We start from the raw sequence: 25,587 nt of genomic DNA on the forward strand, positions 1-25,587 counted from the left end.
TATTTACTAAATAGACTCATTCAGGCTAAGCAAATTAAAGAGGTTAAGTAGGTTTAAATTGAGTAAACAATTTAAGCAGGTCATGTTAAATGGGATAAAAATGAGGTAAGTACATTTTAAACTAGTTAAATAGATTTTAAATGGAATAAACAAGTCTAGTAATAACTTGATCCAACTATTAAATTGGTCAAAGCAAGTTAAAGGTCTAAAATTGAACTCGACCCAGAAAATAAAAAGATCTAGAAAAGTTGATCCATTTATGACACAAATTTATTTATACCAAACACAAGTTTGCTTAAAACAGATTAACCGTGAATCTCATCATAAATTTATTAATGATAAAATAAATCATGATTTTTTTTGAATGCCTAATTTTTTTTAAACAGGTGGCCAAAAGCCAGCATTCTTGCCCTAATTTTTGAACCACATAAAATTCTATCCTGATATATAGCTTTAATACCAATCAATCAGCAGCAACATTCCCTTCGAGATAAATATAGTAGACATTTGCCAAATATCTTACAAGATAATTGAATATAATGAATATATGAACTATTGAGCAAATAAACTCAATTATGAGAAGCACATATCCATGAGGAGATGGAAACAAGTTGATAGAAAACACTCATCGACCGAACCAAACCAATTTGTAGCCGAGCCTCTACTCTGGTGCCACAAAATGTTTCTCCTTTCCTCTATGGCCTGCTCTCCCTTTAATAGCCCTCTGTCTGATAAGAAAGATGGATTGGAGAAAGAATAGATGGAAATGATTTTCTTCTCTGTTTGGTGTAAAAAGACTAAAAAAATAGAGCAATATATAAACTTATAATCATTGTAATTATAATTATATAAAAAATTATATGAATATTTAATTTTAATTAAAATTAATTAAATAAATAATTGTATAAATTAATTATATACGCGTTATTTTTTTAATATATCAATTACATAAATAAGTAATTGATTTATAATTTAATTTAAATAGTTAATTAATTTTTATGTAAATAGTTAACTAATAAATAGTTAATATAAATAAAAAAAATAAAAGTAGTGTTCAGATTTTGTTAATTTTTAGTAATATAGAAATCTATCTCTTATATTCTTCATGCATCCTTCTAATTTGAAAGAACGCAAATTAGTAGGTTAGAAGTGATGGATTTTTTTCGTTTTTCATCCATCTTTCTTAAAATTTCAAATGATGAATAGAGGATGAGTACGGTCAAAAATTTCGTCATCTTTTTCAAATGATCCCCTTTCAACCCCGTTCATCCTGGGTAGTTCTATATACACCCCCCCTATTGCTCAGGACACCCCCCCAAAAACCAAAAAAAAAAAACCCAAACTAACCTTTAGTGTAATTACCATATTGCCCTTGAAATTTTCTCATACACCCCCCTTCCTCCTCCTCCGTTTCGTTTTGAAAAGAAAAAAAAAAACACTCCTCAAACCCCCCTTAAACCCCTCCTCCCCCGTTCCCCCTTCTCCCTCTCGTCGCCGGCATTCTCCCGATCTCCGACCACCTCGCCGGCTTCTCCCGGAACCACCTCGCCGGCTTCTCCCGAAATTTTTTTTTTTCACGGTTCGTGCTCCGTTCGGCACTGGATCGCCGAACAAAAGGCTTCTGTTCGGCTGAACAGTGCCGAACAGAAGCCTTCTGTTCGGCAACCCTCAACCGAACAGATCTGTTCGGCTGCACAGTGCCGAACAGAAGGCTTCTGTCCGGCACTGTTCAGCCGAACAGAAGCCTTTTGTTCGGCGATCCAGTGCCGAACGGAGCACGAACCGTGAAAAAAAAAAATTTCGGGAGAAGCCGGCGAGGTGGTTCCGGGAGAAGCCGGCGAGGTGGTCGGAGATCGGGAGAATGCCGGCGACGAGAGGGAGAAGGGAGAACGGGGGGTTTTGGGCGTTGGCGAGGTGTTTTGGAGGGGAAGAGCGGGGTGGGGTGGGGGTTTGGGGGGTGTAGAGAGCAATTTAGGTGAGGGGGTGGGGAGGGTGGGGGGTAATTTAGGAATTTTTAATTTTTTAGGGGTGTCCTTAGCAAATGGGGGGGGTGTAGAGAGTATTTAATTTTTTTTTAATTTTTGGGGGGTGTCCTGAGCAATAGGGGGGGTGTATATAGAACCACCCGTTCATCCTTCGTCAGAGTCAAACGCTATTCACACCACTACTCCGCCCCTGCCGTCCTCGCTCAATTACAACGGCACCCAGTGTTTTGTTGGATTCGTAGCTTCTGTTTCTAGAACCCCACGGCTCCCCTCCTCCGGAGTAGTGACGCGCCCTGCCGTCTGATCTCGTGCGAAAGATGCCTAGCCGTATAAAAACTCTGAAGAAGTCTTCCATGATTCCGGCCTCTCGGTCAACCAACCCTCGAGCCCGCCATCCTTGACCAGAAACAGTTGGCCCTTTTATACCCGGTTCTCCATAACCTCACCATCTCCTTCGATATCGCCTCCATTTCCTCGCAGCCAAAAAGCAACGCTAATTTCTCCGGCCACCGTAACGTTAGCGTTTCGGAGAGACACGGCGAGAGAGAAGGATGCCTCCGTTTTCGGGCAGGTTGCCCTCCTCGGCCGGGCTTAACCCGAAGCGGCCGGAGCCCAGCATCGTGACCCTTAACGTCGGCGGGCAGCTCTTCCAGACCACCCCCCAAACCCTCTCCCTCGCCGGCCCCAAATCCCTCCTCTCCTCCCTCCCCTGCTCTTCCTCCTCTCCTTCCGAGATCCCCTTCATCGACCGCGACCCCCAGCTCTTCTCCCTCCTCTTATCTCTCCTCCGCACCGGCCGCCTCCCTTCCTCCTCCGCCGCCTTTGACCTCGACGACCTCCTCGCCGAGGCCCGCTTCTACGGCCTCGACGCCGACCTCCTCCTCTCCCCGCTCTCTGATCCTTCCCTCTTCGACCCCTTCGCCCTCCGCCGCTCCCTCGCCCTCCCCCTCCCCGGCCGCGACCCCCCCTCCGCCCTCTCCGCCGCCCCCTCCGGCTCCCTCCTCGTCGCCCACGGAAGCAAGATCACCGCCTTCGACCCCGCCCTCCGCCGCCGCGCCACCGTCCTCACCCGCTTCCCCGCCGTCGACTCCCTCCTCGCCCTCTCCCCCTCCCTCGCCGCCGCCGGCGCCACCGACTTCCCCGGCCTCCACCTCCTCGACCTCGCCCGCGCCGGCTCCGTCGCCCACGCCCTCCACTGGTCCCCCCTCCCCGCCACCGCCACTACCTCCTCCTCCTCCTCTGCCGCCGGCGCCACCGTCCAGGCCATCGGCGCCTCCCCCGATCTCCTCTTCGGCAGCTTCGAGTCCTGCCGGAGGAACGCCAGCGCGATCCTCGCCTTCGATCGCAACACCTTCGAGCCCGTTGCCGAGATCGGCCGCCGGGAGATCTACGGCGCTGAGCTCGACTCCGCCATTCCAGCCACGAAACTGAGCTGGATCCACGGATTCAACCTCCTGATGGCCGCCGGATCCCACGGCGGCCCCTCGGGTTTATTGGGCAACATCAGGTTGTGGGACGTAAGGTCCGGCGAGGCCGTGTGGGATCTCAAAGAGAGTGCCGACTGCTTCGCCGACATCACGGTTTCCGACAGCCTCTCGTCATTGTTCAAGGTCGGAGTAAACTCCGGTGAGGTGTTCATGGCGGATATGAGGAAACTTAGCGCGGAGGAGCCATGGGTTTGCCTCGGCGACGCGAGGAAGGCGGCGACAGGGAGGAAGGAAGGGAGCGGATGCCGAATCGAGAGCCACGGGAGGCAGGTGTTCTGCAGCAGGGGAGGGGAGGTGGAGATGTGGACGGAGGTGTTGATGGGGCCGTCGACGAGGAGCCGCGAGGATGGATTAAATGGGGAGAGGATCATGAGAAGGAATATGATGGGGAGGGCCAAGGATGGAGGAGCGAAGAAGATAACGCTGCTGGGGTTTGGAGGGAGTAGGATGGTGGTGGCGAGGAAGGATGAGCAGTGTGTGGAGGTGTGGGAGAGCTCGGCTTGGAGTTGACAAGGTGGCGATCGGGTCTCTCAATTGTGCGGCTACTTGTTCCTTTTGGATTTTGGCTTCAGTCCCCCCCCCCCCCCAAAAAAAAAAGCTTGGAGAAAAGCATCAGGTGTGATTACAGGTGTGAATACTTAGAGATTTGCTGTGAGTATTTGTTGCCTTTTAGCTCTCACCCTCGTGTATGTTTGGTGACTTTCAGTAACTTATCAATTGTATGTGATACCATGGAACTTAGACTTCCTGTTAATGTGAATGCATGGAAATGATATTGAGAGCATATTGATTAACCATTGTTTCTGCACCATCCTTTTTTCTGATGTTATTCTTGATGTATTAGAAATGAACTTGTCTGTGTGATGCCTCTCTCATGTGTATATTAATTTTATCAATTGGACCCGGCGCTAAAATTTTGTGTATGATACAAAATTCGTCATACTGCTACCGGACTCTGTACCGGTGCTACACTAGCATAATATTGGTACGGTATGCAGTACGTCCGGCATTTTGAGTGTCGGTATGCTACCGATACCGATAGTGAACCGATACGGTACGGTATAGCATACCAATGGAAATTGGTTCTGTGACTTCCTTTTTCTGATGTTATTCTTGATGTATTGGGAATGACTATGTCTGAGTGATGCCTATCATGTGTGAGAAGAGGCCGAGCACTAGGCTGATTTGCTGTCCAAAGAGGGTTTTAGGTTTTGTGAGGTTCTGCTTCGAGGAGGGGGACAAGTTGTTGCGACCATATGAAGCCTGTAAAAGCCCAGTTTAAAACGAATTCAAGGTTGAAGCATGGCATGCAAATAATTTCTACTCAATATAAAAGGAAATCCAATGCTGCATGAAGAGTACTTAAGAGGAACTTAGGTTCAGTCAGGGACTGATACATGATTTATTCTCAGTACACTATATCCAAGGAAATCTTGTCACCTAGGAACTCCTGAGTAATTTGAGACTCAGTAGGTGATCTTTAATGATATATTCCTTCCTCAATATATGTATATATATGCTATCATTGTAATTTTATCTATAATGCAGGCTGTTGAGGGTAGGATCTATATATCTCCACCTTCCTTTCTATCATCTCCACCTTCAATTCACAGAGCAATATCCAAGAAGGACAATTGAGCTACTTTTTCTAGGATAAAGCTAATATGCTGGCACCCATGTAACAACCCAAATAAGGTCAACCTAGACCGGACAATCGGAGGCTCAACATCGATGATTTGAACAATTATATATAATTTACTATCTCTAAGCTGTTTATTATCAAAAAAATTATGTGATTTGGGATCGCTAGCCTATTTTTTTCATATTTAAATTATTTTCAAAACTTTTTTCTAATCAATCAGTACTTGGTTTTATATATGACTTTTCAGTTATACGAATCTCTTTTTTTCTATTCATTTTTGAATTATCTCCAACATGGATGATATCTGAGGAACTTCATTTCGATAAATTACCGATGCAAATTATACATAGGAAAAATTTAGAACATATGGGGACATGATCTTTTTTGATCTTTGAAGGCCCAAATTCGTTTGGACTTATTTGAGATGCGTTAGTCAAACCTGAGTCCTTTTTAGAAGTCCATGTTCGCTCCAACTAATTTATCAATTAATGGATCCTTTCTTTTCATTGCTCTTGAATCTGAATCTGTACTGAAAAAATATGCACTTCTTTAATTTCATGGATTAACTATATTAAGGAGTACCTTTATTGCATATTTTGAAGCAATATCAAAATTTCTTTTGGCAAGCTACATAATCATAATTGGTGTTAAACTATGTATCTTTAAAACTGCATTCAGCTTCCTTATTACTCTGGCCTTATGACTCAGCTTTTGTAGGTTGCAGGTCCAAACCAACAGCTAAACAGAGCTGAGGAAGAAATGCGTGTAGAACTAGAGCCAAGCACTTCCCTGCAACCCAACAGATTGCAGTTCTTGTATTCTTGTCACTGTTGTGAGGTGATGGAGATCGATGGGGTGGTATAAGGACACTAAATACTTCGTGGAGTTACAATGCTAGTTATTCAGTTATACGTTGGGTGAAGTTGTAGCTTTGTTGCATGGAAAGATTTTTCTTCATGGAGTTTGTTTTCACAGAGGTCTTGCTGATGAGGATCTTAATTTAACCACCTTCAACCACTTATGTCCTGCACTAGGATTTTGCTATTTTTCATCGATTACGATAAAAAAATTTATATTTTGAGACTATGACCTCAAAATTTCTAGGTGTTGGCTTGCAAGTAATTGCAACGAGATCTTAATTCCCCCATTCATAGTTGGCTTTCAGGGAAATCCATGTTCCAGTATATTACATGGAGCACCCATAGCTAGTTATATTCCCACAGAGCCTTTTCTTGTTCCCCTCCGATTTTTTTTTTTTTTTTTGATATACCGGTGACCCACACCACTCGGGCGTCGGTGCGTACCTAGTACGATCCAACAAGAGGAGATGACGAAAGGGGTAGGAACGGACTCGGGACATTTCCAAAGGAGTTTTTCCGAGTGATACGCAGCAAAAGAAGTAACCCAATCGGTGACGCTATTTGCTTCCCGAAGGATATGAGTGACTCGAAAGCGCTAAGCCTCCTGAAATGGATCTTGGGGTGTGTTCTAAACTCCTCCTTTGCCATCCAGATGAATGGCACGCCTACTCAGTTCTTTGAGTTCTCTGTTGGGCTGCCTCAAGGTTGTCCGCTCTCCTCTCTTTTCTTGTTCATCTCAGAACTGATTTTTAGCCTCTAAATGATTTGAATGAAGCTCTCTAGTCTCTGTGTTCTTCTAACCTGTTAGCCTTCTAACTTGTGGTGGCTCTGAGTTCTAACACACGAGGTGGCTCTTCCTATTACTAGAAACAAGAAAGCATTGAAAAAGTGACTTCAGAGACTCTATTATCAGTAAATGATTAGGGAAAAATATAATGTCTGTTTGGACCTTTGCTGAATCTCATGCAATAAGCCTTTTTCTATATGGATGACATGTTTTAAAATGATTCCCAATTTATTCCCCAGGGTTACTAATACTGATTCCATTGCCCCTAGCAAGCTTGACCAAGGGCAGCTGCATCAGAACGAGTGCCAGGTGCATGTATAGTGGCTCTGCAGCCTAAAATACAAGTAAAAATTTAACAAACTTCAAAGAAAAATCATCTCCTGTGTTGATTGCTTTTTATATTGGCCGAAACTTCAAACTTGACCTTGCATACACTGATGGAAGTTGTGTTAAAAGATTTTGTTCGAGCTTAGAGTTGCTTGTGTAGATAGAAACTTCTAGGTAGGAATGCATGTTGGAAGTTGGCTTTGGCTTTGCCACCCAAATCATTGGAAGCAGTCCTGATTGTTATTATTATGTTGTATGCTTTTTATCTTTTCGCACCCTTCTGATTGTTGGGCATTATATTTGGCATTTGGAAGCACCAAATGGACATTGCCTTGGTCGATACCACTGCTGTAGCCTTGATACTTTTGATAACCAATTGAGCTAGGCCCAAAGCAGGCCCATGTCTGGTGGGCTTGAATCAGCCCAAGTTCACATTAAATAGCAATAAGGATCATTGAAAACAAGCTCATCATATTTTGATATATCGATGCCGATAAATCAAAAATATCATGAAGATTGTCATGACCTTAACTTGAAAACCAATTGAACATTGTTTTTCTTCTGAAAGGAGGGGGACTCATGTGCATTATAATTACTTAGGTCAGATTTTTTGAGGACGCACCGTCTAAGAATCAAATCCGGAACCTTGGTTGCTAAGTAAAAAGGTCCAACCGGACAAACCTCATACAATCCAACTTAATATATATATATATATATATATATATATATATATATATAGAGAGAGAGAGAGAGAGAGAGAGAGAGAGAGAGAGAGAGAGCTTGGAATGTTTCTAAAGAGTATTTGATTCTAAATGCTTCGTAGGGGAAATTAATGAAGGGCCTTTAAAAATAAAAATTAACATTCCTTGATCATAATTTAATATGTATAGAATATTTAAAAATTTAAAAATATTTATTTTAAATCTCTCTTATTTTGCATCTAGCCAGCAAAAAAATGAACCACAATAATATAAATAGTGGGCAAAAATATAACATAAATAATTTAACTTGTAATTCCAAATCGTTGATCTTGAGCTAAATATTTTGAAATGCATACCAATTAATTTCAGCTTACTTAGATATTTTTAAATTATAGATCGAATTGAAACATGTTATCATGCTACTGATATTATTAGGCTTGTCTTTGTTGAATGCATGAGTAAAAGACCTAAAAAATCTTGATTTTTTAATTCTGATCATTTTCTATCGTAAATCATGATCAAGGATGCCGATTTTCATTTTGAGAGGTCCTTCATTGATTTCCGTTGAGAACCCTTTGAAGCCAAATACTTTTAGAAGCGTTCTGCATACGGTAATCAATACAAACAATATATAAATTGAGATTTTTGAGTTTATATACAAGTAGAGTTAATATATGGTCGCTCACATAATAGTTCAAATAAGGTTGATCCTAATAAGATGATCAGCAATGTATCACCGATAAGCTGAGTTCCTGGATATAATTTACTATCTTTAAACTGCTTATTATGAAAAAATCATATAATTTAGAGATCCTAGCATATGTATCCAATGAACAAAAAATACATTATTCGTGTTATTTAGACTATCCATTTTTACCATTGGATGCATAGCCAATGCATAAACTAGGTGTTTCTTTAGGATCTTGTGGCAAAATGGATAGAAAATAGATTAGACAAATATGCGAGCTCACCATTGGCGTTCGAAGTGAGAAAGGATGGATGGCAATTGGTTCTACTGCTATTAGAACTTTCGCTACTAAGTGCCACCTTCACGAGGACGGAAGTAATGAGTGGAGCTACAAGCTACGAACTAGGAACCAAAGAATGAAAGAGACTGATTATTGATTTAGTGAAGGCCTCCTTTTTAGAGTGATAATTTAATATTTATACAGATCTTCATTAACATTGGACTGCTATGCTTCATTAGTGTTGATAATTGTTTCTTTTGATCACCATCCTTCCTCCAACTTCCTCTTGGCACTTGCCATTACTATTGTTTTTAATGATGTAATCTTTTAGTAACTCATGCAGCCTCTCATATCCTGCTTTTGAGGTGCCATCCTAGGCCGATGTCTTAGCATAAAGCATAATCAGCCTTTTAAGTTAGTATTCAGCCTCCTTGAGACTATATTCACAATAGATCTGTATTTGTGATCTTTCTGGAGCTCAACTTTTGTGTCAAGTAACTAATCGGCCTGGTTCGACCAACTTTCTTTAGATGTAGCTCTGCTGGTCTTGCATCATATCTCCGCTGGTCTTACTCAATTTCTAGTATTGCGACGTGACTATCTTTCAACCAGCTTTTAGGCTTCCACCATATGGCCATCTTTCAACCAGCTACTCAATTTGTGCTCCCATCGCATGCGAGGTAAAATAAAGTTCTTTATTTCATGTTCCTTGACATCCATCGGTGTGAGGGCCCAGTCCATTGACCGGCCCAAACATGAATGTCAGCAATGGCTCGCACAGCCTGTGCACATGGGAGTAGATGGAATCGGACTCCAGGAGTCCTCTTCTTCCTCTGATTCTGCCGAGAGGAGGAAATTGAAGGCGACCGAAATCCTTTTATGTTTGAGCCGATTTTCATCTATAAAAAGGTCTCTTCCCTTCTCCTTTGGCATCAACCTTAGGAGTTCTTCCACTAGAGGCATAGATATCTAAGTATTCTGTTGGAAATACTCGAGGATTTCCCGTCGATTGGGTCGGGAGAGCTCGCCGGAGACAAGATAAGCTTCCTCGATCTCTTCCTTTCTCTGATTGTTAGGTCATCGTTTCATATTGAATTCAGTCGGCAAATCACCGGATTGATCACGGACAAGCCTCCCCTATTTTTGGCCGAAGTTTTTCTTCTCTTTTGGCCACCAATGCCACCATTTCTTGACGTCGAGGCCTTGATTGAGTTGTCCAGCCTATCTACCTTCACCCTAGTTGGAGCCGGACCTCCAGCCGTCGACGAGTGCGGTGAGATCCGAGTACAATCGAGCTAAGAATCAACCTATTTGACCCTATTTTTGGGTTGAATTCAGCCGACCGGCCGCCACCACTAGCCGCCCTCTACTGCCTGCCACCACCGCCTACTACTACCTCGTCAGACCACGATATGGCAGCCATCAACCTGCCTCTCTTCCTCCTCTATTTTGCTAGGAAAGAGGAAGATAAGAAGAAGAGAAGGCCCTCTTTCTCTCTAGTTCCTCTCTCTGTCTTGTTTCTTCTCTCTCTTCTCCCGCTTTATGTCTCTAGGAGACCTATGGATCTGAGTATAGGGTCCTATCGACCTGATCTAGAAATTCCAGTTGACCCCTAGAAAGAGGCTCTAAATTGTCTTAGTGTCTAGGCTGCTTATTGGACCGATCATCCTGGCCATGTTAAGTATCCATGGAGCCTACTGATGATGAACCTTGCCGAACGACCTTGACTTTGATCGAGTCCATGCTCTATGATTTATTGACCGAGTTCCTTAAATCTGACCCATTCGAAGCCGCCGTACTCTGTCATTTGACCGTCTTCTTTTTTTATTATTTTAATTCTATTAAAATCATCGAATAGAAATTAATTTTGTTTTTAATATTTTTAATAGGGTTAATGCTTTGCCTAGTGAAGTTTGTCGGTATAAGGCAAAAGAAATAAATAGATCTTACTTTCCTTATTATTTTTTTAATTATCAAGTTTTTCATGCATAAGATATTATTAATAAAGAAGTCATATTTTTCTTAAAATTACAGATCAATATTTTTCTTAAAATTACATATCAATATATGTGTTATGAATATCATGCTTTATTATAAAAAAATAGTTTCATAAATATTTTAATAACAATAGCTTTGTTATAAAATATGAATCTGATCATACTATTTAGTATTTTTCAACTATTTATGTATATTTTAAGAAAAAAGATAGAAGTTTTCTAAAGGTTCTCAGATTGCTATGACCGCTCTTAAAAATGAGGGTCAATCGACACCCCAGAGCTAGCATCCAACGAAAATGGCCCTCTGTCAATGGATTAAAGTTAGTAATGAATACGAACTATGATATCTTGTTGATTACGAAAATAGCTTTGTCATGGGTTATAGTGACCATAGCACAAATCTATGAGCAGTGTTTGATTGAAAGTATGGATAAATGACAAACATTTGATAAATATGAATATTTTAAATTTCACTTTTAGCTTTACGAACTTGCATGATTTGTGAATATATGATTGGTTTGCTATGACATAGTTTGTTATTATATTTATAAAATATTTGTTTTTCAAATGATGAATTGAATAATGTAAAAAACTTATGCTTAATTTAGTAAGGTAGAATAAGATTTACTTACTGAGCTGTGTTGCTCATATATTTCCAAATGATGGCTCAGACTTGGAGTTCACACTAGCAAGCTTGACGATTTTATAGAAGAATTTTAGTATTATAAATTAACTATAAATTTATAGTTAATAATTTTTTGAATATTGAAAATTATGGATTTGATATTTATGTTTGTATATAGACGCTCTGAACCAATATTGGTTGTATTTAATGGATAATAGAATTACACTTTTATTTATTCTATTTTGTTTAAGATGAATTTGGAAGTTAAATGAAATGTTTAGCTTCATGTTATCGTGGGTTGTACCCTTCGGTAGCATGGCTGTGTCATGCTCCGGATCTAGGGGGTGGCAATAGATGTCTTTTGTTGGAATTATCATAGCTGTTGCAAAATAATAATAATAATAATAAGAAAATCTGAGGATGTGTGGCACACGAGTTGGAATAGTTCAAAAGCTTGTCACTATAGTTGAAACTTGGACTGAGAAGAAAATCTGCGGATGTGTGCTACACGAGTTGGAATAGTTGAAAGGTTTGTCTCTGTAGTTGAAAATTGGACTCAGATGTTTTCAGAGAAATCCCTCTCAAGCCTTTTGAAAGTTTGGCCAGCTACATTCGTCCTCTTCTTCCATTCAAAGATTGTGCGATTGTTTTACTTGTCTTTGCCTGATGTTTTATGTACTTTTGTCCTGACACTATGCAAAAATGACAATATTTCCCGACTTCAAATTTTTATAATTTCTTCGATAGGTTTCTTTGGAATCTCCATGCACCTTGAAATTAATCAGGTAAAATTAAAAGGAGCAATAAGTTTTAGATAAGGCAGTGTAAACTGAGTTTAAAGTAACATTTGATCGTAGAGAATCTTTTGTACGTTTTGCAACTAGAATGGATGATGAAGTCAGTCCAATGTGGCTTTGAGTATTTGGTTCCATGAAGCACCCAGTGTCGGCCCAACCCTTAGGCGATTAAGGCGGTCGCCTAAGGTCCCGGCCCAAAGAAAGCCCACTGCAGAAAAGACCTCAAAGATAAAATAGAAAAAAAAAAGTCCATCTATGAGTTCGCCTTAGGCCGGCCTACTGCAGGAAAGGCCTCAATGACAAAACGGCTTTAAGCTCCCAAAGACATTGGGCCGCTCCTGAAAGCACCAGCTGTATTATTGCGTTTTGAGATACATGGGATTGATGCATGGGAAAGCAAATGTTTGATTAAAAATTCTATCCAAATGATGGTCGGTAAGCCCAGGTGATGGTTTCCCTGGGAATGCCTCTCAAGTCCTCTTTTTTTTTTTTTTGGTAAAAACGGCTACTCATTTTATATAGCTCTAACGTGAGTATAACCTGCCAAATCATAGAAAAGCAAAAAATACAAGGAAGGAGGAACGTCTGATACGGACGTCTAAAAGAAATCTCCGGAATGCCGGGCAATAAAGGAGGCGATCTAATTTGCTGCCTAGTTCGCCTTCTTGAACATATGTGTACTCCTCCTGCGAGTCTTCCGGATAAGAGGATGATCATTTCCATACCAATCCGCCTTTCGGATCCAATCGATCACCACATATGAATCTCCTTCAAGGTACACCCGCTCAGCGCTTAATACTTGCATCGCATAAGATATGTCCTCCCAGGTTACCCGCAGCTTTATTCCAATCAATGTAAATCCTGACGTGCGCTGCTCTTCTGCTACTATCATCCTACTAAAATAATTTTTGATCATAAATTCAATTTTCTGGTCAGCTGAAATTTATCTTTTGAGATAGCCAATATTGTGCGGGGTACCTCTAAGTCCTTCGATGGTGTGACATTTCACCACGTTGTGCTTGCTTGGGGGGACTTTTCTTTTCCTCTTTTTACCATTCGTTCCACTGAAATGATGGACTTCAGCTGAAGACAGATACCATAATGTTAGGTACGATTGTGACGCGCGTCGATGACACTCTTTGAGAAAAAGTCACGACAGTATAGCAACTTGTTTGACAGTAACAAGTACTGACGTGGCCGCGCTTACGTACGTACATAATGAAATAACGGTTGACACTGGATTTAAGAATCTATGGCAGAAATAAGACATAAAAAAATAAAGTCGCAGCGGATAATTATAATATTTAAAAATAATTTAATAAATTAATATAAATAAGTAATATTGTATTCTAGATCCTACATAGATTTTTCGATAATCAACCTAATTAATTTATCTTTATGGTAACTGTTTCTTTTAAAAATATACATAATATAGCTTTTTACCATAATTCGGCATAATATTCTTACCGGAGTTCAGCGCTATAATCCTACTGTAGCTCGGCACTATATCTTTTCACCATATTCTAGTGCTATATTTCTATCTATTTTCAGCTCTTTCCAATATTGGTGTGATGAGAGTAAAAGTCTTTAAAGATCAAAGTACTTGTACACATGCTACTACCTATCCTTCATTCGACTTATATATTTCTCGCTAGCTTGATACTGGTGGCACACCCACATATGCATCCAGACTTCGGTCGGTCAAGCATGGCAGGCCACCCTCTACCTTGATCAACCAAGCTCCTTAGGAAGTTTTAGTTCCTTAGCTTGCCCGAAATAGAATGGGAAAAGGGATAGTAGAAACACTAAGGATTTCCAAATTACTTTATAGTGAGTAATTTAGAGATAATAGAAAAATTGAGACCGACCTTATTTTTGTGTATTTGTTTATATACATACATATACATACATACATACATACATATGCATGCACCCACGTACAAATACATACATATGTGCGTATATATATATATATACACATACAAACATACATACGTGCATATAAATATAAATATGTCTATATATAGATGTGTGTGTGTGTGTATATATATATATATATATATATATATATATATATATATATATATGTATGTATGTATGTATGCATGTGTGTATATATATATATATACATATATATAGAAAAAGAGAGCTAGACTTGGTTACGCTCGAGTGGATCTTTGCTTAGATTCGATCATCTAGATTTGCATATAGGGGTCTCACATAGATGATCCGAACCATTAGATGTAATACACTATGTCAAATAGTTTATACACAAAAAATCATATAATTTAGAGATCCCTAGTCTATGTATCTAGTGGTCAGAAAAACATGCATTTTTTTGTGCTATTTAGGCTATACAATATTTTAACCACTTGATGCAAACGCTAACAATCTCTGAGTCCAATGATTTTTAGTATATAAGTAGTTTATAATTAGCAGATCACATCCAACGATTCAGATCATTGACGTGAGATGCTTATCGTCAAATATAAATATGACTAGATTTGAGTGGATCTAAATCAAACTCTCTCTATATACACATATATTAGACTTATATACCTACATGTATAGATGTATGTATATGTAAGGGAAATATCTCACGTGGCCGGCTTGAAGTACTAAAACCAGAAACTTGAGAAGATTAAATTAAAGAGAAAATAGCCAGGTATTCAATTCTATCCCCTGGAATAAAACATCATTCTTGTGCGTACCCCGATCCCATCTCATGCAAGGTAAAATAAATTCTTTATTGCGTGCTCCTTGACTTCCATCCATGCTTTTTGATGGAATCATCGTAGCCGTTTTAGAAAAATAGAAAAAAAAATCCGCGCTTCCAATCCTCTCATCGAATAGTGAAATAAAAGTTTAGCAAAAAAAATAGTGAAATAAAATCTATGAGTTCGCTGAGTTGGAATGGTTCAAAAGTTTCTGACGCAATAGTTGAAAACTGAACTGTGATGATTTCAGAGAAATGCCTCTCAAGCCCTATAAAAGTGTGAGGATCTGTGCGGGCGTATGTTTAGTCCCACATCGATTATTCGTTGGGTAGATCTTGGGTACTTATACAGGACCAAGAAACCCAAACAATACCTTCCGGCTAGCCATTTTGGGTGAGATCCTGGGTTGTTACAAATGGTATCAGAGCGGATCCGGCCCATAACCTATGTGGACTAGGGGACACTGCAGCACGGATCTATTGAAGTTGACCATGGACCGATCGTGGTATTTGTGATTAGATTTGAATGGATTTGAACCCTTAGCCTGACGAGGACGTCAGGGCTTGAACGGGAGGAGTATGTGAGAACCCGTGCGAGCGTGTATTTAGTCCCACATCTGTTATTCGCTGGATAGATCTTGGGTACTTATACAGGATCAAGGAACCCAAATAATACATTCCGCTAGCCATTTTGGGTGAGGTCCTGGGTTGTTACAGAAAGTTTGGCTAGCTATATCCGGTCAACTTGTTATAATAAGCTCACGAGCTTGCTCTTACTTCACTTCACCGTTGAGAAACGAAAGAAGACTTCCATATCTAAGTTTAGCTCAAACATAACTCACTTCTTTTTGGGTGTGTAGCAATGTTTTTTTTTAATATTATGTTCGACGCTTTTATTTGCCTATTATTTTTTATACTTTTGTCCTGACACTATACAAAAAAGGATAATATTTTCTGACTTCAAATTCTCATAATTCCCTTGATAGATTTTGTTAAAATATCTATGCACATTGAGGTTAATCAATTAAAAATAAAAGGATCAATAAGTTTTATGTAATTGTGGTTGCACAAGCTTGTGCATGCATTAGATAAGGCAGCGTGAACATCTAAACTTTTGGCAATGTACGTCGCCTCATGCTTGTATATCATAGTCTAAAGCAACATTGGTCTCAGAGAATCTTTGGTACATTTTGCAACTAAAATGGATGAAGAGGTAAGTCCAATATATATATATATATATATATATATATATATATATATATATATATATATATATATATATATATATATATATATATATATATATATATATATATATATATATATATATATATATATATATATATATATATATATATATATATATATATATATATATATATGTAGATAACAACCAATACTCTTTTCGTTTGAACCCTATCTCGTCAGGCTCAGGGTTTAAATCCATTCAAATATAATCACAAGCACCATGATCGATCTATAGTCAGTCTCAATAAGCCCGTGCTGCAGTGTCTCCTAATCCATACAGGCTATGGGCTAGGTCCGCTATAATACCACTAAATGTCATGCCTGAAATTCGAAATATGTTGTATAACAACCCAAGACCTCACCCAAAATGGCTAGCCGGAAGTTATATTTGGGTTCTTTAATCCTGTATAAGTACTCAAGATCTACCCAGCGAATAATCGATATGGGACTAAATACACGCCTGCACGGGTCCTCACATACTCCCCCTATTCAAGCTCGGATGTCTTCGTCAGGTTAAGGGTTCAAATCTATTCAAATCTAATCACAAACACCACGATTGGTCCGTGGTCAGCCCCAATGGATCCGTGCTGCAGTGTCCCCTAGTCCACATAGGTTATGGGCCGGGTCCGCTCTGATACCATTTGTCACAACTCAGGACCTCACCCAAAATGGCTAGCCGGAAGTTATTATTTGGGTTCTTTGATCCTGTATAAGTACCCAAGATCTACCCAGCGAATAACCGATGTGGGACTAAACACACGCCCGCATGGGTCCTCATATGACATGACCATACTACCGCGGGGTATTGCCCGCAACAACATAAAGCCTACAATAGAAAATATTTATAAAAAAATTATAAAATAATAAAATTAGTCCAAAATTTTTTCTTCATCTCTTGAACAAAAAGAAGTGAGCATGGAGCATCTAAATCCAACATTTGAAAATCTAAAGCTACACAACCCAAACTTTATAGTCATTAACTAATTTATTGATAGCTTGCAACTCTGCTTGGAGCTTATTCTCTTGTCCTTCATTTCATTTATTCTTTCTTGCTCCAAGTAACCTTAATGATCTTAAAAAAAACATCAAGAGACGAATAAGCTTTGTGACTTAGTAAGTAATCATGCTCCACCTTAGCGAATCAAGTATAAATTTTTATTCAATACAACATTTGAAAAGTAAATTTATAGTATAAAATAAAATATTTCATAAACATAATAACAAACTATATCGTAGTAATCCATTTATGTATGAACAAATCATGCAAATTCGTAAATCTAAAAGTATAATTTAAAATATTCATAATTATCAAATATTTGTCATTTGTCCATACAATCAATTAAAACAGTGCTCACAATTTTTTTCACGCTATAGTCACTATAACCTGTGATCGAGCCATTTTCGTAATCGATAAGATATCATAGTTCGTATTCATTACCAACTTTAATCCATTAGCAGAGGAACGTTTTTATTAGGTGCTAGCTCCAGGGTGTCGATTGGCCCCCATTTCTAGAGGCGGTCATAGCTATCTAAGAGTCATAAAATATTTCATATTTTTCATAAATTATAGCTATATAATTGGTTAAAAACATGTTTAATAGCATTATAAAATTTTCAAATGCATAATCTTGCCGTATGTATAATTTCATAGTAGCATGTGCTTTTTTTTTCATAATTTTAGAGAACATAATTTTTTGCATAAATCATCCATAGTAAAGCATAATGCTAAAATATGAATTATTCATAATCATAGATCCTAAATTTGTAAGAGAATGCAAAGCCAATCACATCACTATAATTTATATTTTCATAATGCATATAACTTAAATAATTCGAAAATTAGCAAGGTTTGTGCTAGGGTCACTTACCTCAGTTCGCTTAAAGATCAGTAGATTTAGTTGGGCAAATCCACTGCACCTATCCAAAACCATTTAAAAAGAACAAATTAATTGCTATCCACTATTTAAAAATTTAAATACAAATCAAAAGTTCTAAGAAATCCAAAATAGATTTGAGCCAGCTTCAAGTTCCGACTGGGTAAATCAGTTTAGGATCGACAAATTGAGTAGAGAAAGCAAGGTTGAACCAAGGATAGGACCCCTCTCTCATTTTTTTTGTATTTATTTATTATTTAATTTTTCTCTCTCCCTTTTTTTATTTTCATTTCTCTCTCTCTCTCTCTCTTTTATTTTCTCTCTTCTCTTCTTTTTTTTTTTTCTTTCTTTCTTCTTTTCTTTTCTTCTCTTTTTCTTTCTTCTTCATCACCCTCTCCCCCTTTTCTTTGGCAGAGCAAGGGGTGTGAACCTGCCCCACTGAGAAATAGGGGACGGGAAGGGGGGCCTTTGGTCTGACTACGGCTACAATTGGGGGTTGATAGCTATGGGTGGAGGAGCCCCTGGAGGTTCGGCAACACAGCAACGGACAGAACGACTGAGGCGAGGTGGTCTCTCTCTTTCTCTCTTTTTTCTTGGTCAATTTTTAGCGACCCTTTACTAGATTCCGGTCATCGCCAAGTCGATCGAGGAGAGGAGGAGAAAGGGGAGGAGGGGTGGGGCTCCAGCGAAATTGCGCAGCCTTGCCCTCGCGGCTAGCTGGGTTCTTTCGCACCCAGCCAGCCTAAGCCAAGCTGGCCCTGCTCCAAATAGGGCATCACATTCTTCCCTCCTAAAATAAAATCATCCTTAAAATTTGCATATATGTGTCTTCAAAAAGTTATGGGTCCTTCGCTCGCATTTCATCCTCAAGTTTCCAAGTTCTCTCTCTCTCCGAATGAGTGCTTCACTGAATCTTCATGTAGGAAATAGTGTGTCGCCTCAAAACTTGCTCTTTGCGATCAATGATTCATAAAGAAAACTTTTCATAGGTCAAATCTTCTTCAACTTGCAATGGCCCATACTTCATAGAACTCGGATTCGGAAAGTACTTTCTCAATAAAGAAACATGGAAAACATTATGTACATTGGATAGCTCGGGCGGCAAGGCAAATCTATATGCAACCTCTCTTCCGTTCAGAATCTCAAAGGGTCCAATTTAGGGAGGACCTAGCTTACCACGTCTCCCAAATCTCATGACACCTTTTGAGGATGAAACCTTCAAAAAAATAAAGTCATTTGCTTGGCATTCTATTTCTCTCATTTTCTTAGTTGCCCAACTCTTTTGTTTATATTAAGCTTCCTTGAGTCTTGTCTTGATCAATAAAATTTTCTCTTCGGCATTTTAGACTAACTCAGGACCCAACAACTTCTTTTCTCTAACATCATCCTAGTGCAGAGGAGACCTGCACTTTCTTCCATAAAGTGCTTCATAAGGTATCATCTTGATGCTAGAATGGTAGCTATTATTATAGGCAAAATCCACCAAAGCTATTTGATCATCCCAGCAACCTTCAAAACTAACTATATGTACCTATAAATCGATAAAATTGGAATGATACAAAGAAGATTAGCATGACCTTTGCACAAGAATGATGTGTATGAATTGAGAAATGGGCCAGGTGGACTAGGGGACACCACAGCCTAAGCTCGTTGAGGTTGACAACGGGTCGATCATAGTATTTGTGATTAGATTTGAATGAATTTAGACCCTTAGTACGACGAGGATATTAGGGCTTAAACGGAAAAAATATATGAGAACTCATGCGAGCATGTGTTTAGTCTCACATCAGTTATTCCCCAGAAAAATTTTGGGTACTTATATAGAACTAAAAAATCCAAAAAAAAAATCTTTCGGCTAGCTTTTTTGGGTGAGATCATGAGTTGTTACAAATGTTATCAAAACGTACCTAGCCCATAGCCCATGTGGACTAGGGGCTACTTCAGCACATGCTTATTGAGACTGACCATAAACTAATCGTGGTGCTTGTAATTATATTTGAATGGATTTGAATTCTGAGCCTAGCGAGGTAAAGTTCAAACGGAAAGACAGTATAAGAACCTGTGTGGGGGTGCATTTAGTCCTACATCGGTTATTTGCTGGATAAATTATAGGCACTATATAGGATCAAATAACTAAAATAATATCTTTCAACTAGCTATTTTAGATGAGATCTTGGGTTGTTACAATATATGTGTGTATGTCTATATATATGTATATATGAGATGAAGGAAGGTTTAGCCATTCAAAATTTATTTAATTAAGATAAATTATAGAGTCAAATTTGTAGAGAGTGTAGAAAACAAGAAGAATTGAATATTTGGTTCCATCAAGCATCGGTTGTATTATTGCATTTTGAGATACATGGTATTCGTGGGAAAGAAAGTGTTTGATTCAAAATTCTGTCCAACCAATGGTCGGCAAGCCCAGGGGATTGTTTCCCTGGGAATGCCTCTCAAGTCCTTTGAAGGTTTGACATTTCATTACAATCCCCTGGGAATGCCTCTCAAGTCCTTTGAAGGTTTGACATTTCATTATGTTTTGCTCTCTTGGCGGACTTTTCTTTCCCTCTTTCCACGATGTTGTCCGACCATTGAAGTGGTGATTGGACTTCGAATGGCAGATACCATAATGTCAAATAAAATTATGATGGGCGTGCCTTTGACTATCTTAGGTGATGTACAAAGTTTTGACCATACTAGCAACTTGTTTTGACTTAAGAGTCCATATTTAAATTCAAATATATCTATAGCATTTTTTTTTTAACTATTATAAGTCATCTCGCATGTCATTATAAACAGCCAAGAACTCTATTTTGTAAGTATTTAACTTAACGACTGGCGTTGGCAATATATGAGAGAGAGAGTTACCTTTATTGTATTGCCAATTGCATACAACTTTCCTATGATCAAAAAAAATAAATAAGCTCTCTTATACCACGCCCGTAGAATAATTCAAGCAATAGAGTCATATTATAAGTTGGGCTCGGATTTAAATCTTTAACCCGTTTAACTCATTTTGATCCGCTTAATAATTGGGTTGGATTATAATCCGACCCATTTAACATGTTTAACCTGTTGAAAACCTGCTTAACTCGTTTTTGACTTGTTTAACCTGATCTGCTTACACTATTCAACCTATTTAAATCTATTTAACTCATTAAAAATCCGTCTAACCCATTTAATCTGTTTAATAAATTGATTATATGGGCCTGATCGACCGACGCCAAAAAACGTTAGTAGTTTTATTCCCGATGCTTCCTAAAGCATCACAAAAGCATCAACTATGTTACCGTCGAAATTTAACTTTACGATGCTTTTTTAAAAGTGCCGGTAATTATAAAAGACGTCGATACTTATAAGCATCGCTAATCGTAGAATTCAGATTTAAAATTTGGATCTGCTTAATAAATAAGTCAAATTTTGATCGATAAATTTTTAATCCGATTAGTATCCAATCAGGCCCAACTGCTATGCCGTAGACAGAATCCACTTCTTTCTTCCTGCTTATGGAAAGGCAAGGTGGCTGCTGTCTAGTGCAACGGTATTACCTGTACTTGCTGGATGTCCCCATGATACTGCCATGAAAACCAGGCCAAAAAGACCAGTAGAAAAGATACCTCAACCTTGTACCAAAAAAAAAAAAAAAATGCCCCAACCAAAACAAAGATAACTGTAGCTGTGTGAACGTTGGTGGTCCTAGAAGACTATATCCACCTTTCCACATGGATACAAATACATACGTTTTTCTTTGCTCTTTGTTATCATCACTTTCATGCAGCAAACGTTTTGTAAAAGCCTTATAATCAATTAAAGGTGACTAGTATTTGGCATGTTTATAATAGTGTTGTGTATAGTATTCTATGAAACGTCTCAAAAGTTATTTTCTTCTCTCTTCTATTTGTATCCGAGGACTCCAATAGAAAAAAATGATTATGTCCATTTAGCTGAAAAAGATCTATCTACAGAGGATAATTTGACTGCAAGGAGATATCCAACTATGCACCTAGACGCATATACTTGTATTTTTTTCTCTTGTTTCATGTGGCAACCCTGTTGTAAAAGTCTCATTATCAATTAAGTATCACTATATTTAGCATGTGCATAACAATAATGACTATGTAGTGCTTTACATTAAAAATGTATTGTGAGACTAGAATGTTCTTCTATCATATCATAGGATGACCAAGATTACTTAGCAAACTTTACCTACCAGTTTGAACTATGAATGAAGTAGAGCCGAATGCCTTGCTTTTTTGACATGAACTCATGCCAAGATAAGATAGAGAGCATGCTTCACCCTGGCATTCATATTATAAGTTCTGAATACATCATTAATTCTTATGAAGCTAGATAGGATTATGAGTGTCACGCCCCGAATCCAACACCCGGGTCCAGCCATATAACACAGTCGCACATCCCTAGGATAGAGCCCTAAAGAATATGCAAGGCTTGAGATAAACAAAATTCATACAATTCCAACAATTATACTTTTATCAATCTGCTATCATAGATTATCAACAAGTTCATTTACAAATTTTTCGATGTCCATCGGTATCAAAAAAATAAAAAAAAAAGCTAGCTAACTAATGACTACCTACACGAACTCTACGTCCCTTCCATTCAAAACTATGCTTCATGTGACTCTAAAAAAAGTAAGAAAATTATGAGTTTTTCCAGCCCAGTAAGAATCCCAAATCGCCATGCCATAAGTAAAAAAAAAAAATCAATTAGCAATACCAGATAAAATAAATATTGCATCAATACTCGAAAAGCTCATACAAATAACATGCAGGCAAGATCTCCTTATCATCTTTTTAAAGAAGTATACACACACACATATAATATAATCAATTATTCAACAACAGTCATGTCATCCATTTTTTATCAACTTGATTTTCATATTTTTAATTAATTAATTTCTGGTTTTGGACTAACCAAGATTATAACTCAGTCCAAGATTGACAAAATACTACACGTATGCCCGTAGTGGCTATCTACATGTGTTAGCCCATGGGCGCTATCAAAATTCCACGCGTTAGCCCATGGAGGCTATCCCCATGTATTAGCCCATAGGCTCTATCAAGATTCCATGCGTAAGCCTATGGTGGCTATCCCCATGTATTAGCCCATAGGCTCTATTAAGATTCCACGCGTAAGCCTGTGGTGGCTATCCCCATGTATTAGCCCATAGGCTCTATCAAGATTCCACGCGTAAGCCCGTGGTGGCTATCCCTATGCATTTGCCCCATGGGTGCTATCAAGATTCTACGTGAAAGTCTGTGGAGGCTATCCTACACATAAACTCGTAGAGGCTATCCCCATGTGTCAACCCATGAGCATTATCCCATGACGAGGTTAGTCCAAATCATATCTTATCTGTTTGATTTAAATATTACTTTTGTCAAATCAGTTACCACTTATACAATGAATTTCTCTCAAATTCAAGGTATCTTTGTTCAAATAACTATGTTCTCAATACCTGATATGTTTAATAACTATACAAATATATTTGTACTAGAAATCATATAAAATATATTATCATATTGCCAAATCACTGACCCACTTCATGATCTACAAACTGGGGTACAAAGTACCTCAATCAGAACTTTCTTGCACAAATGACTCTTCCTCCATAGAATCAAAATCAATTATCAAAAAAAATTAAACATTGGACTAGTAACCTAGACTGCCTACCAGTATCTACTAAAGGTCCATCACTAGGTCCCCAAGACCCTGTTACCATCTACCCAGGTCAACTAGAGAGAGAGACACCAAGAGAGAGAAAAAGAGAAAGAAGGAAGAGAGAGAAAATAGAGAGAGAAGAGAGAAATAGAGAAGAAGGAAGAAGAGAGAGAGACCCTCTCTCTCTTCTCTTCATGATCGGCTGTCTCCTTCTCCCTTCTCCCTCGTAGGTCCAAGGGGTGGTGGCCATGGTGGACCGGCCCCCACTCGACGACAGCCACAGATGACCGCAGCCTCGGCCAAACCGGCAGCCAACAACGACTATGCTCAGTGGAAGAAGATTGAAATAAGGGTACCCTATTTCAGATGAAATTCTCAATGATTGCTAACCCAAAATGAAATGAGTTGAAGGCTAAGACGACAGAGAAGAAGGAGAAGAGGATGAAGAATTCTTACCTTGGTCCAATGAAGCCTCTGGCGGCTCTTTCTGGTGAGGAATCAAGGAGGAGACTCGAAGAAGAAGGCTTGGAATCAGCGATGATTCTCAGCGATTCTGATGGTGGAAATCAAAGGAGGTGAACCTTAAATAGTCGAAAATCCCTGTTTGGATCGCTCTGAACCTCTGAAGGAAGAAGACTCCCAGTCGGAGACTTCCTCCCCATCTCCGTTACGTGCAACACATGTGAGGAGTTGGGCCTGGTCCCCTTTAGGCCGGCCCACAGGCCTATGGGCCGCTACGGGTCATTACATTCCTCCTCCGTTAAAATAATTTCGTCCTCAAAATTAATATACGTAAAATTTTAAAAAGCTGCAGATGTTTGACCTTCATCTCTTCTTCGAACTCTCAAGTAGCATCTCTTTCTCAATGATTATTTTATTGTACCTTGATATAAGAATAGTTTGATGCCATAATAGTTGATCCTTTTGGTCCACAATTCATATCGAAAACTCTTCGTAGGTCAAATCCTCATGAAGATCCAACAGCTCATATGCTAACATGACTCGAGTCTGAAACATATTTCCTCAGCATTGAAATATAAAATATATTATGCATAGCCGACAAAGCTAGTGGTAATGCCAATCGATACGCCACCTCTCTGACCCTATCCAAGATCTCAAATAGACCAACATACCTAGAAAGTTTACTGCAAACCCCGAACTCATCACACCTTTAGTAGGGATACCTTCAAGAAAACATGATCACCAATCTAAAATTTCAGCTCTCTTCTTCTATTATCAGCATAACTCTTTTATCTGTTCTGAGCTGTGCGAAGTCGTTCTCTAATTACTTAAATCTTATCAATAGTTTGCTGTATTATCTCTAGATCCAATAGTTTTCTCACTCCCACGTCATCCCAACAAATCGGAGATCGACACTTCTTGCTATACAATGCCTCAAAAGGAGCCACTTGAATACTGACATGATAGCTATTGTTGTAGGCAAACTCAACCAATGATAAGTGACTATCCCATGAACCACCCAAATTTATGACACAAGCCCTCAGCATATCTTCTAAGATATGATTGGTTCGCTCTGATTGTCCATTTGTTTGCTGATGAAAGGTCGTAGTAAAGTTTAATCTGGTGCCAAGGGCTTTGTGAAGGCTCTTTTAGAATTGTGACACAAATCAACCGTCTCTATTGGACACAATAGTAATTGGAACCTCGTACGACCTCATAATTTGCTCTACATATAAGCCTACCAATTTCTCTAAAGAAAAACCAATCCTTAATGGTAAGAAGTGTGCCGACTTGGTCAGCCGGTCAACAATCATCCATACAGGATCATTACCCTAAGGGGTCTTAGGCAAGCTAGTAACAAAATCCATAGTGACATGCTCTCACTTCCGCTAGGGAATGAGAAGAGACTGCAGTGGTCCAATGAGTCTCT

The 25,587-nt window shown here is 39.0% G+C and overlaps 1 protein-coding gene and 1 non-coding gene across 5 annotated transcripts; both read left to right on the forward strand.

Moving 5' to 3' along the window:
* Nucleotides 1-2,363: 2,363 nt before the first annotated feature.
* On the forward strand, nt 2,364-6,086 carry LOC103710355 (BTB/POZ domain with WD40/YVTN repeat-like protein). 4 transcript variants are annotated; one of them, XM_026805908.4, is made up of 2 exons: nt 2,364-4,088; nt 5,832-6,086. In XM_026805908.4, the coding sequence occupies exon 1, from the start codon at nt 2,537-2,539 to the stop codon at nt 3,980-3,982; it is 1,446 nt and encodes a 481-aa protein (XP_026661709.3). In that variant the 5' UTR covers nt 2,364-2,536; the 3' UTR covers nt 3,983-4,088; nt 5,832-6,086. The 4 variants fall into 4 exon arrangements, with proteins under 4 accessions (XP_026661709.3, XP_017699084.3, XP_088579665.2 ...); XM_017843595.5 differs by having other exon boundaries at nt 2,365-4,123; XM_088723539.2 differs by having other exon boundaries at nt 2,365-4,123; nt 5,839-6,086.
* A 13,450-nt stretch (nt 6,087-19,536) lies between these two features.
* On the forward strand, nt 19,537-19,639 carry LOC113462944 (U6 spliceosomal RNA). The gene has a single exon (XR_003386309.3). It is a non-coding gene; the product is annotated as a U6 spliceosomal RNA (small nuclear RNA).
* The last annotated feature ends 5,948 nt before the right edge of the window (nt 19,640-25,587 follow it).

Source organism: Phoenix dactylifera, chromosome 6 (genome assembly GCF_051530095.1).
Source record: "Phoenix dactylifera cultivar Ajwa chromosome 6, Ajwa_hap1_PhDact_Kaust_v1.1, whole genome shotgun sequence".
In the NCBI taxonomy this organism is placed as follows: domain Eukaryota; kingdom Viridiplantae; phylum Streptophyta; class Magnoliopsida; order Arecales; family Arecaceae; genus Phoenix; species Phoenix dactylifera.

Bases quoted from the DNA above. Each gene is read 5' to 3' on its own strand.
- LOC103710355 (XM_026805908.4), top strand. From the start codon at position 2,537: ATGCCTCCGTTTTCGGGCAGGTTGCCCTCCTCGGCCGGGCTTAACCCG.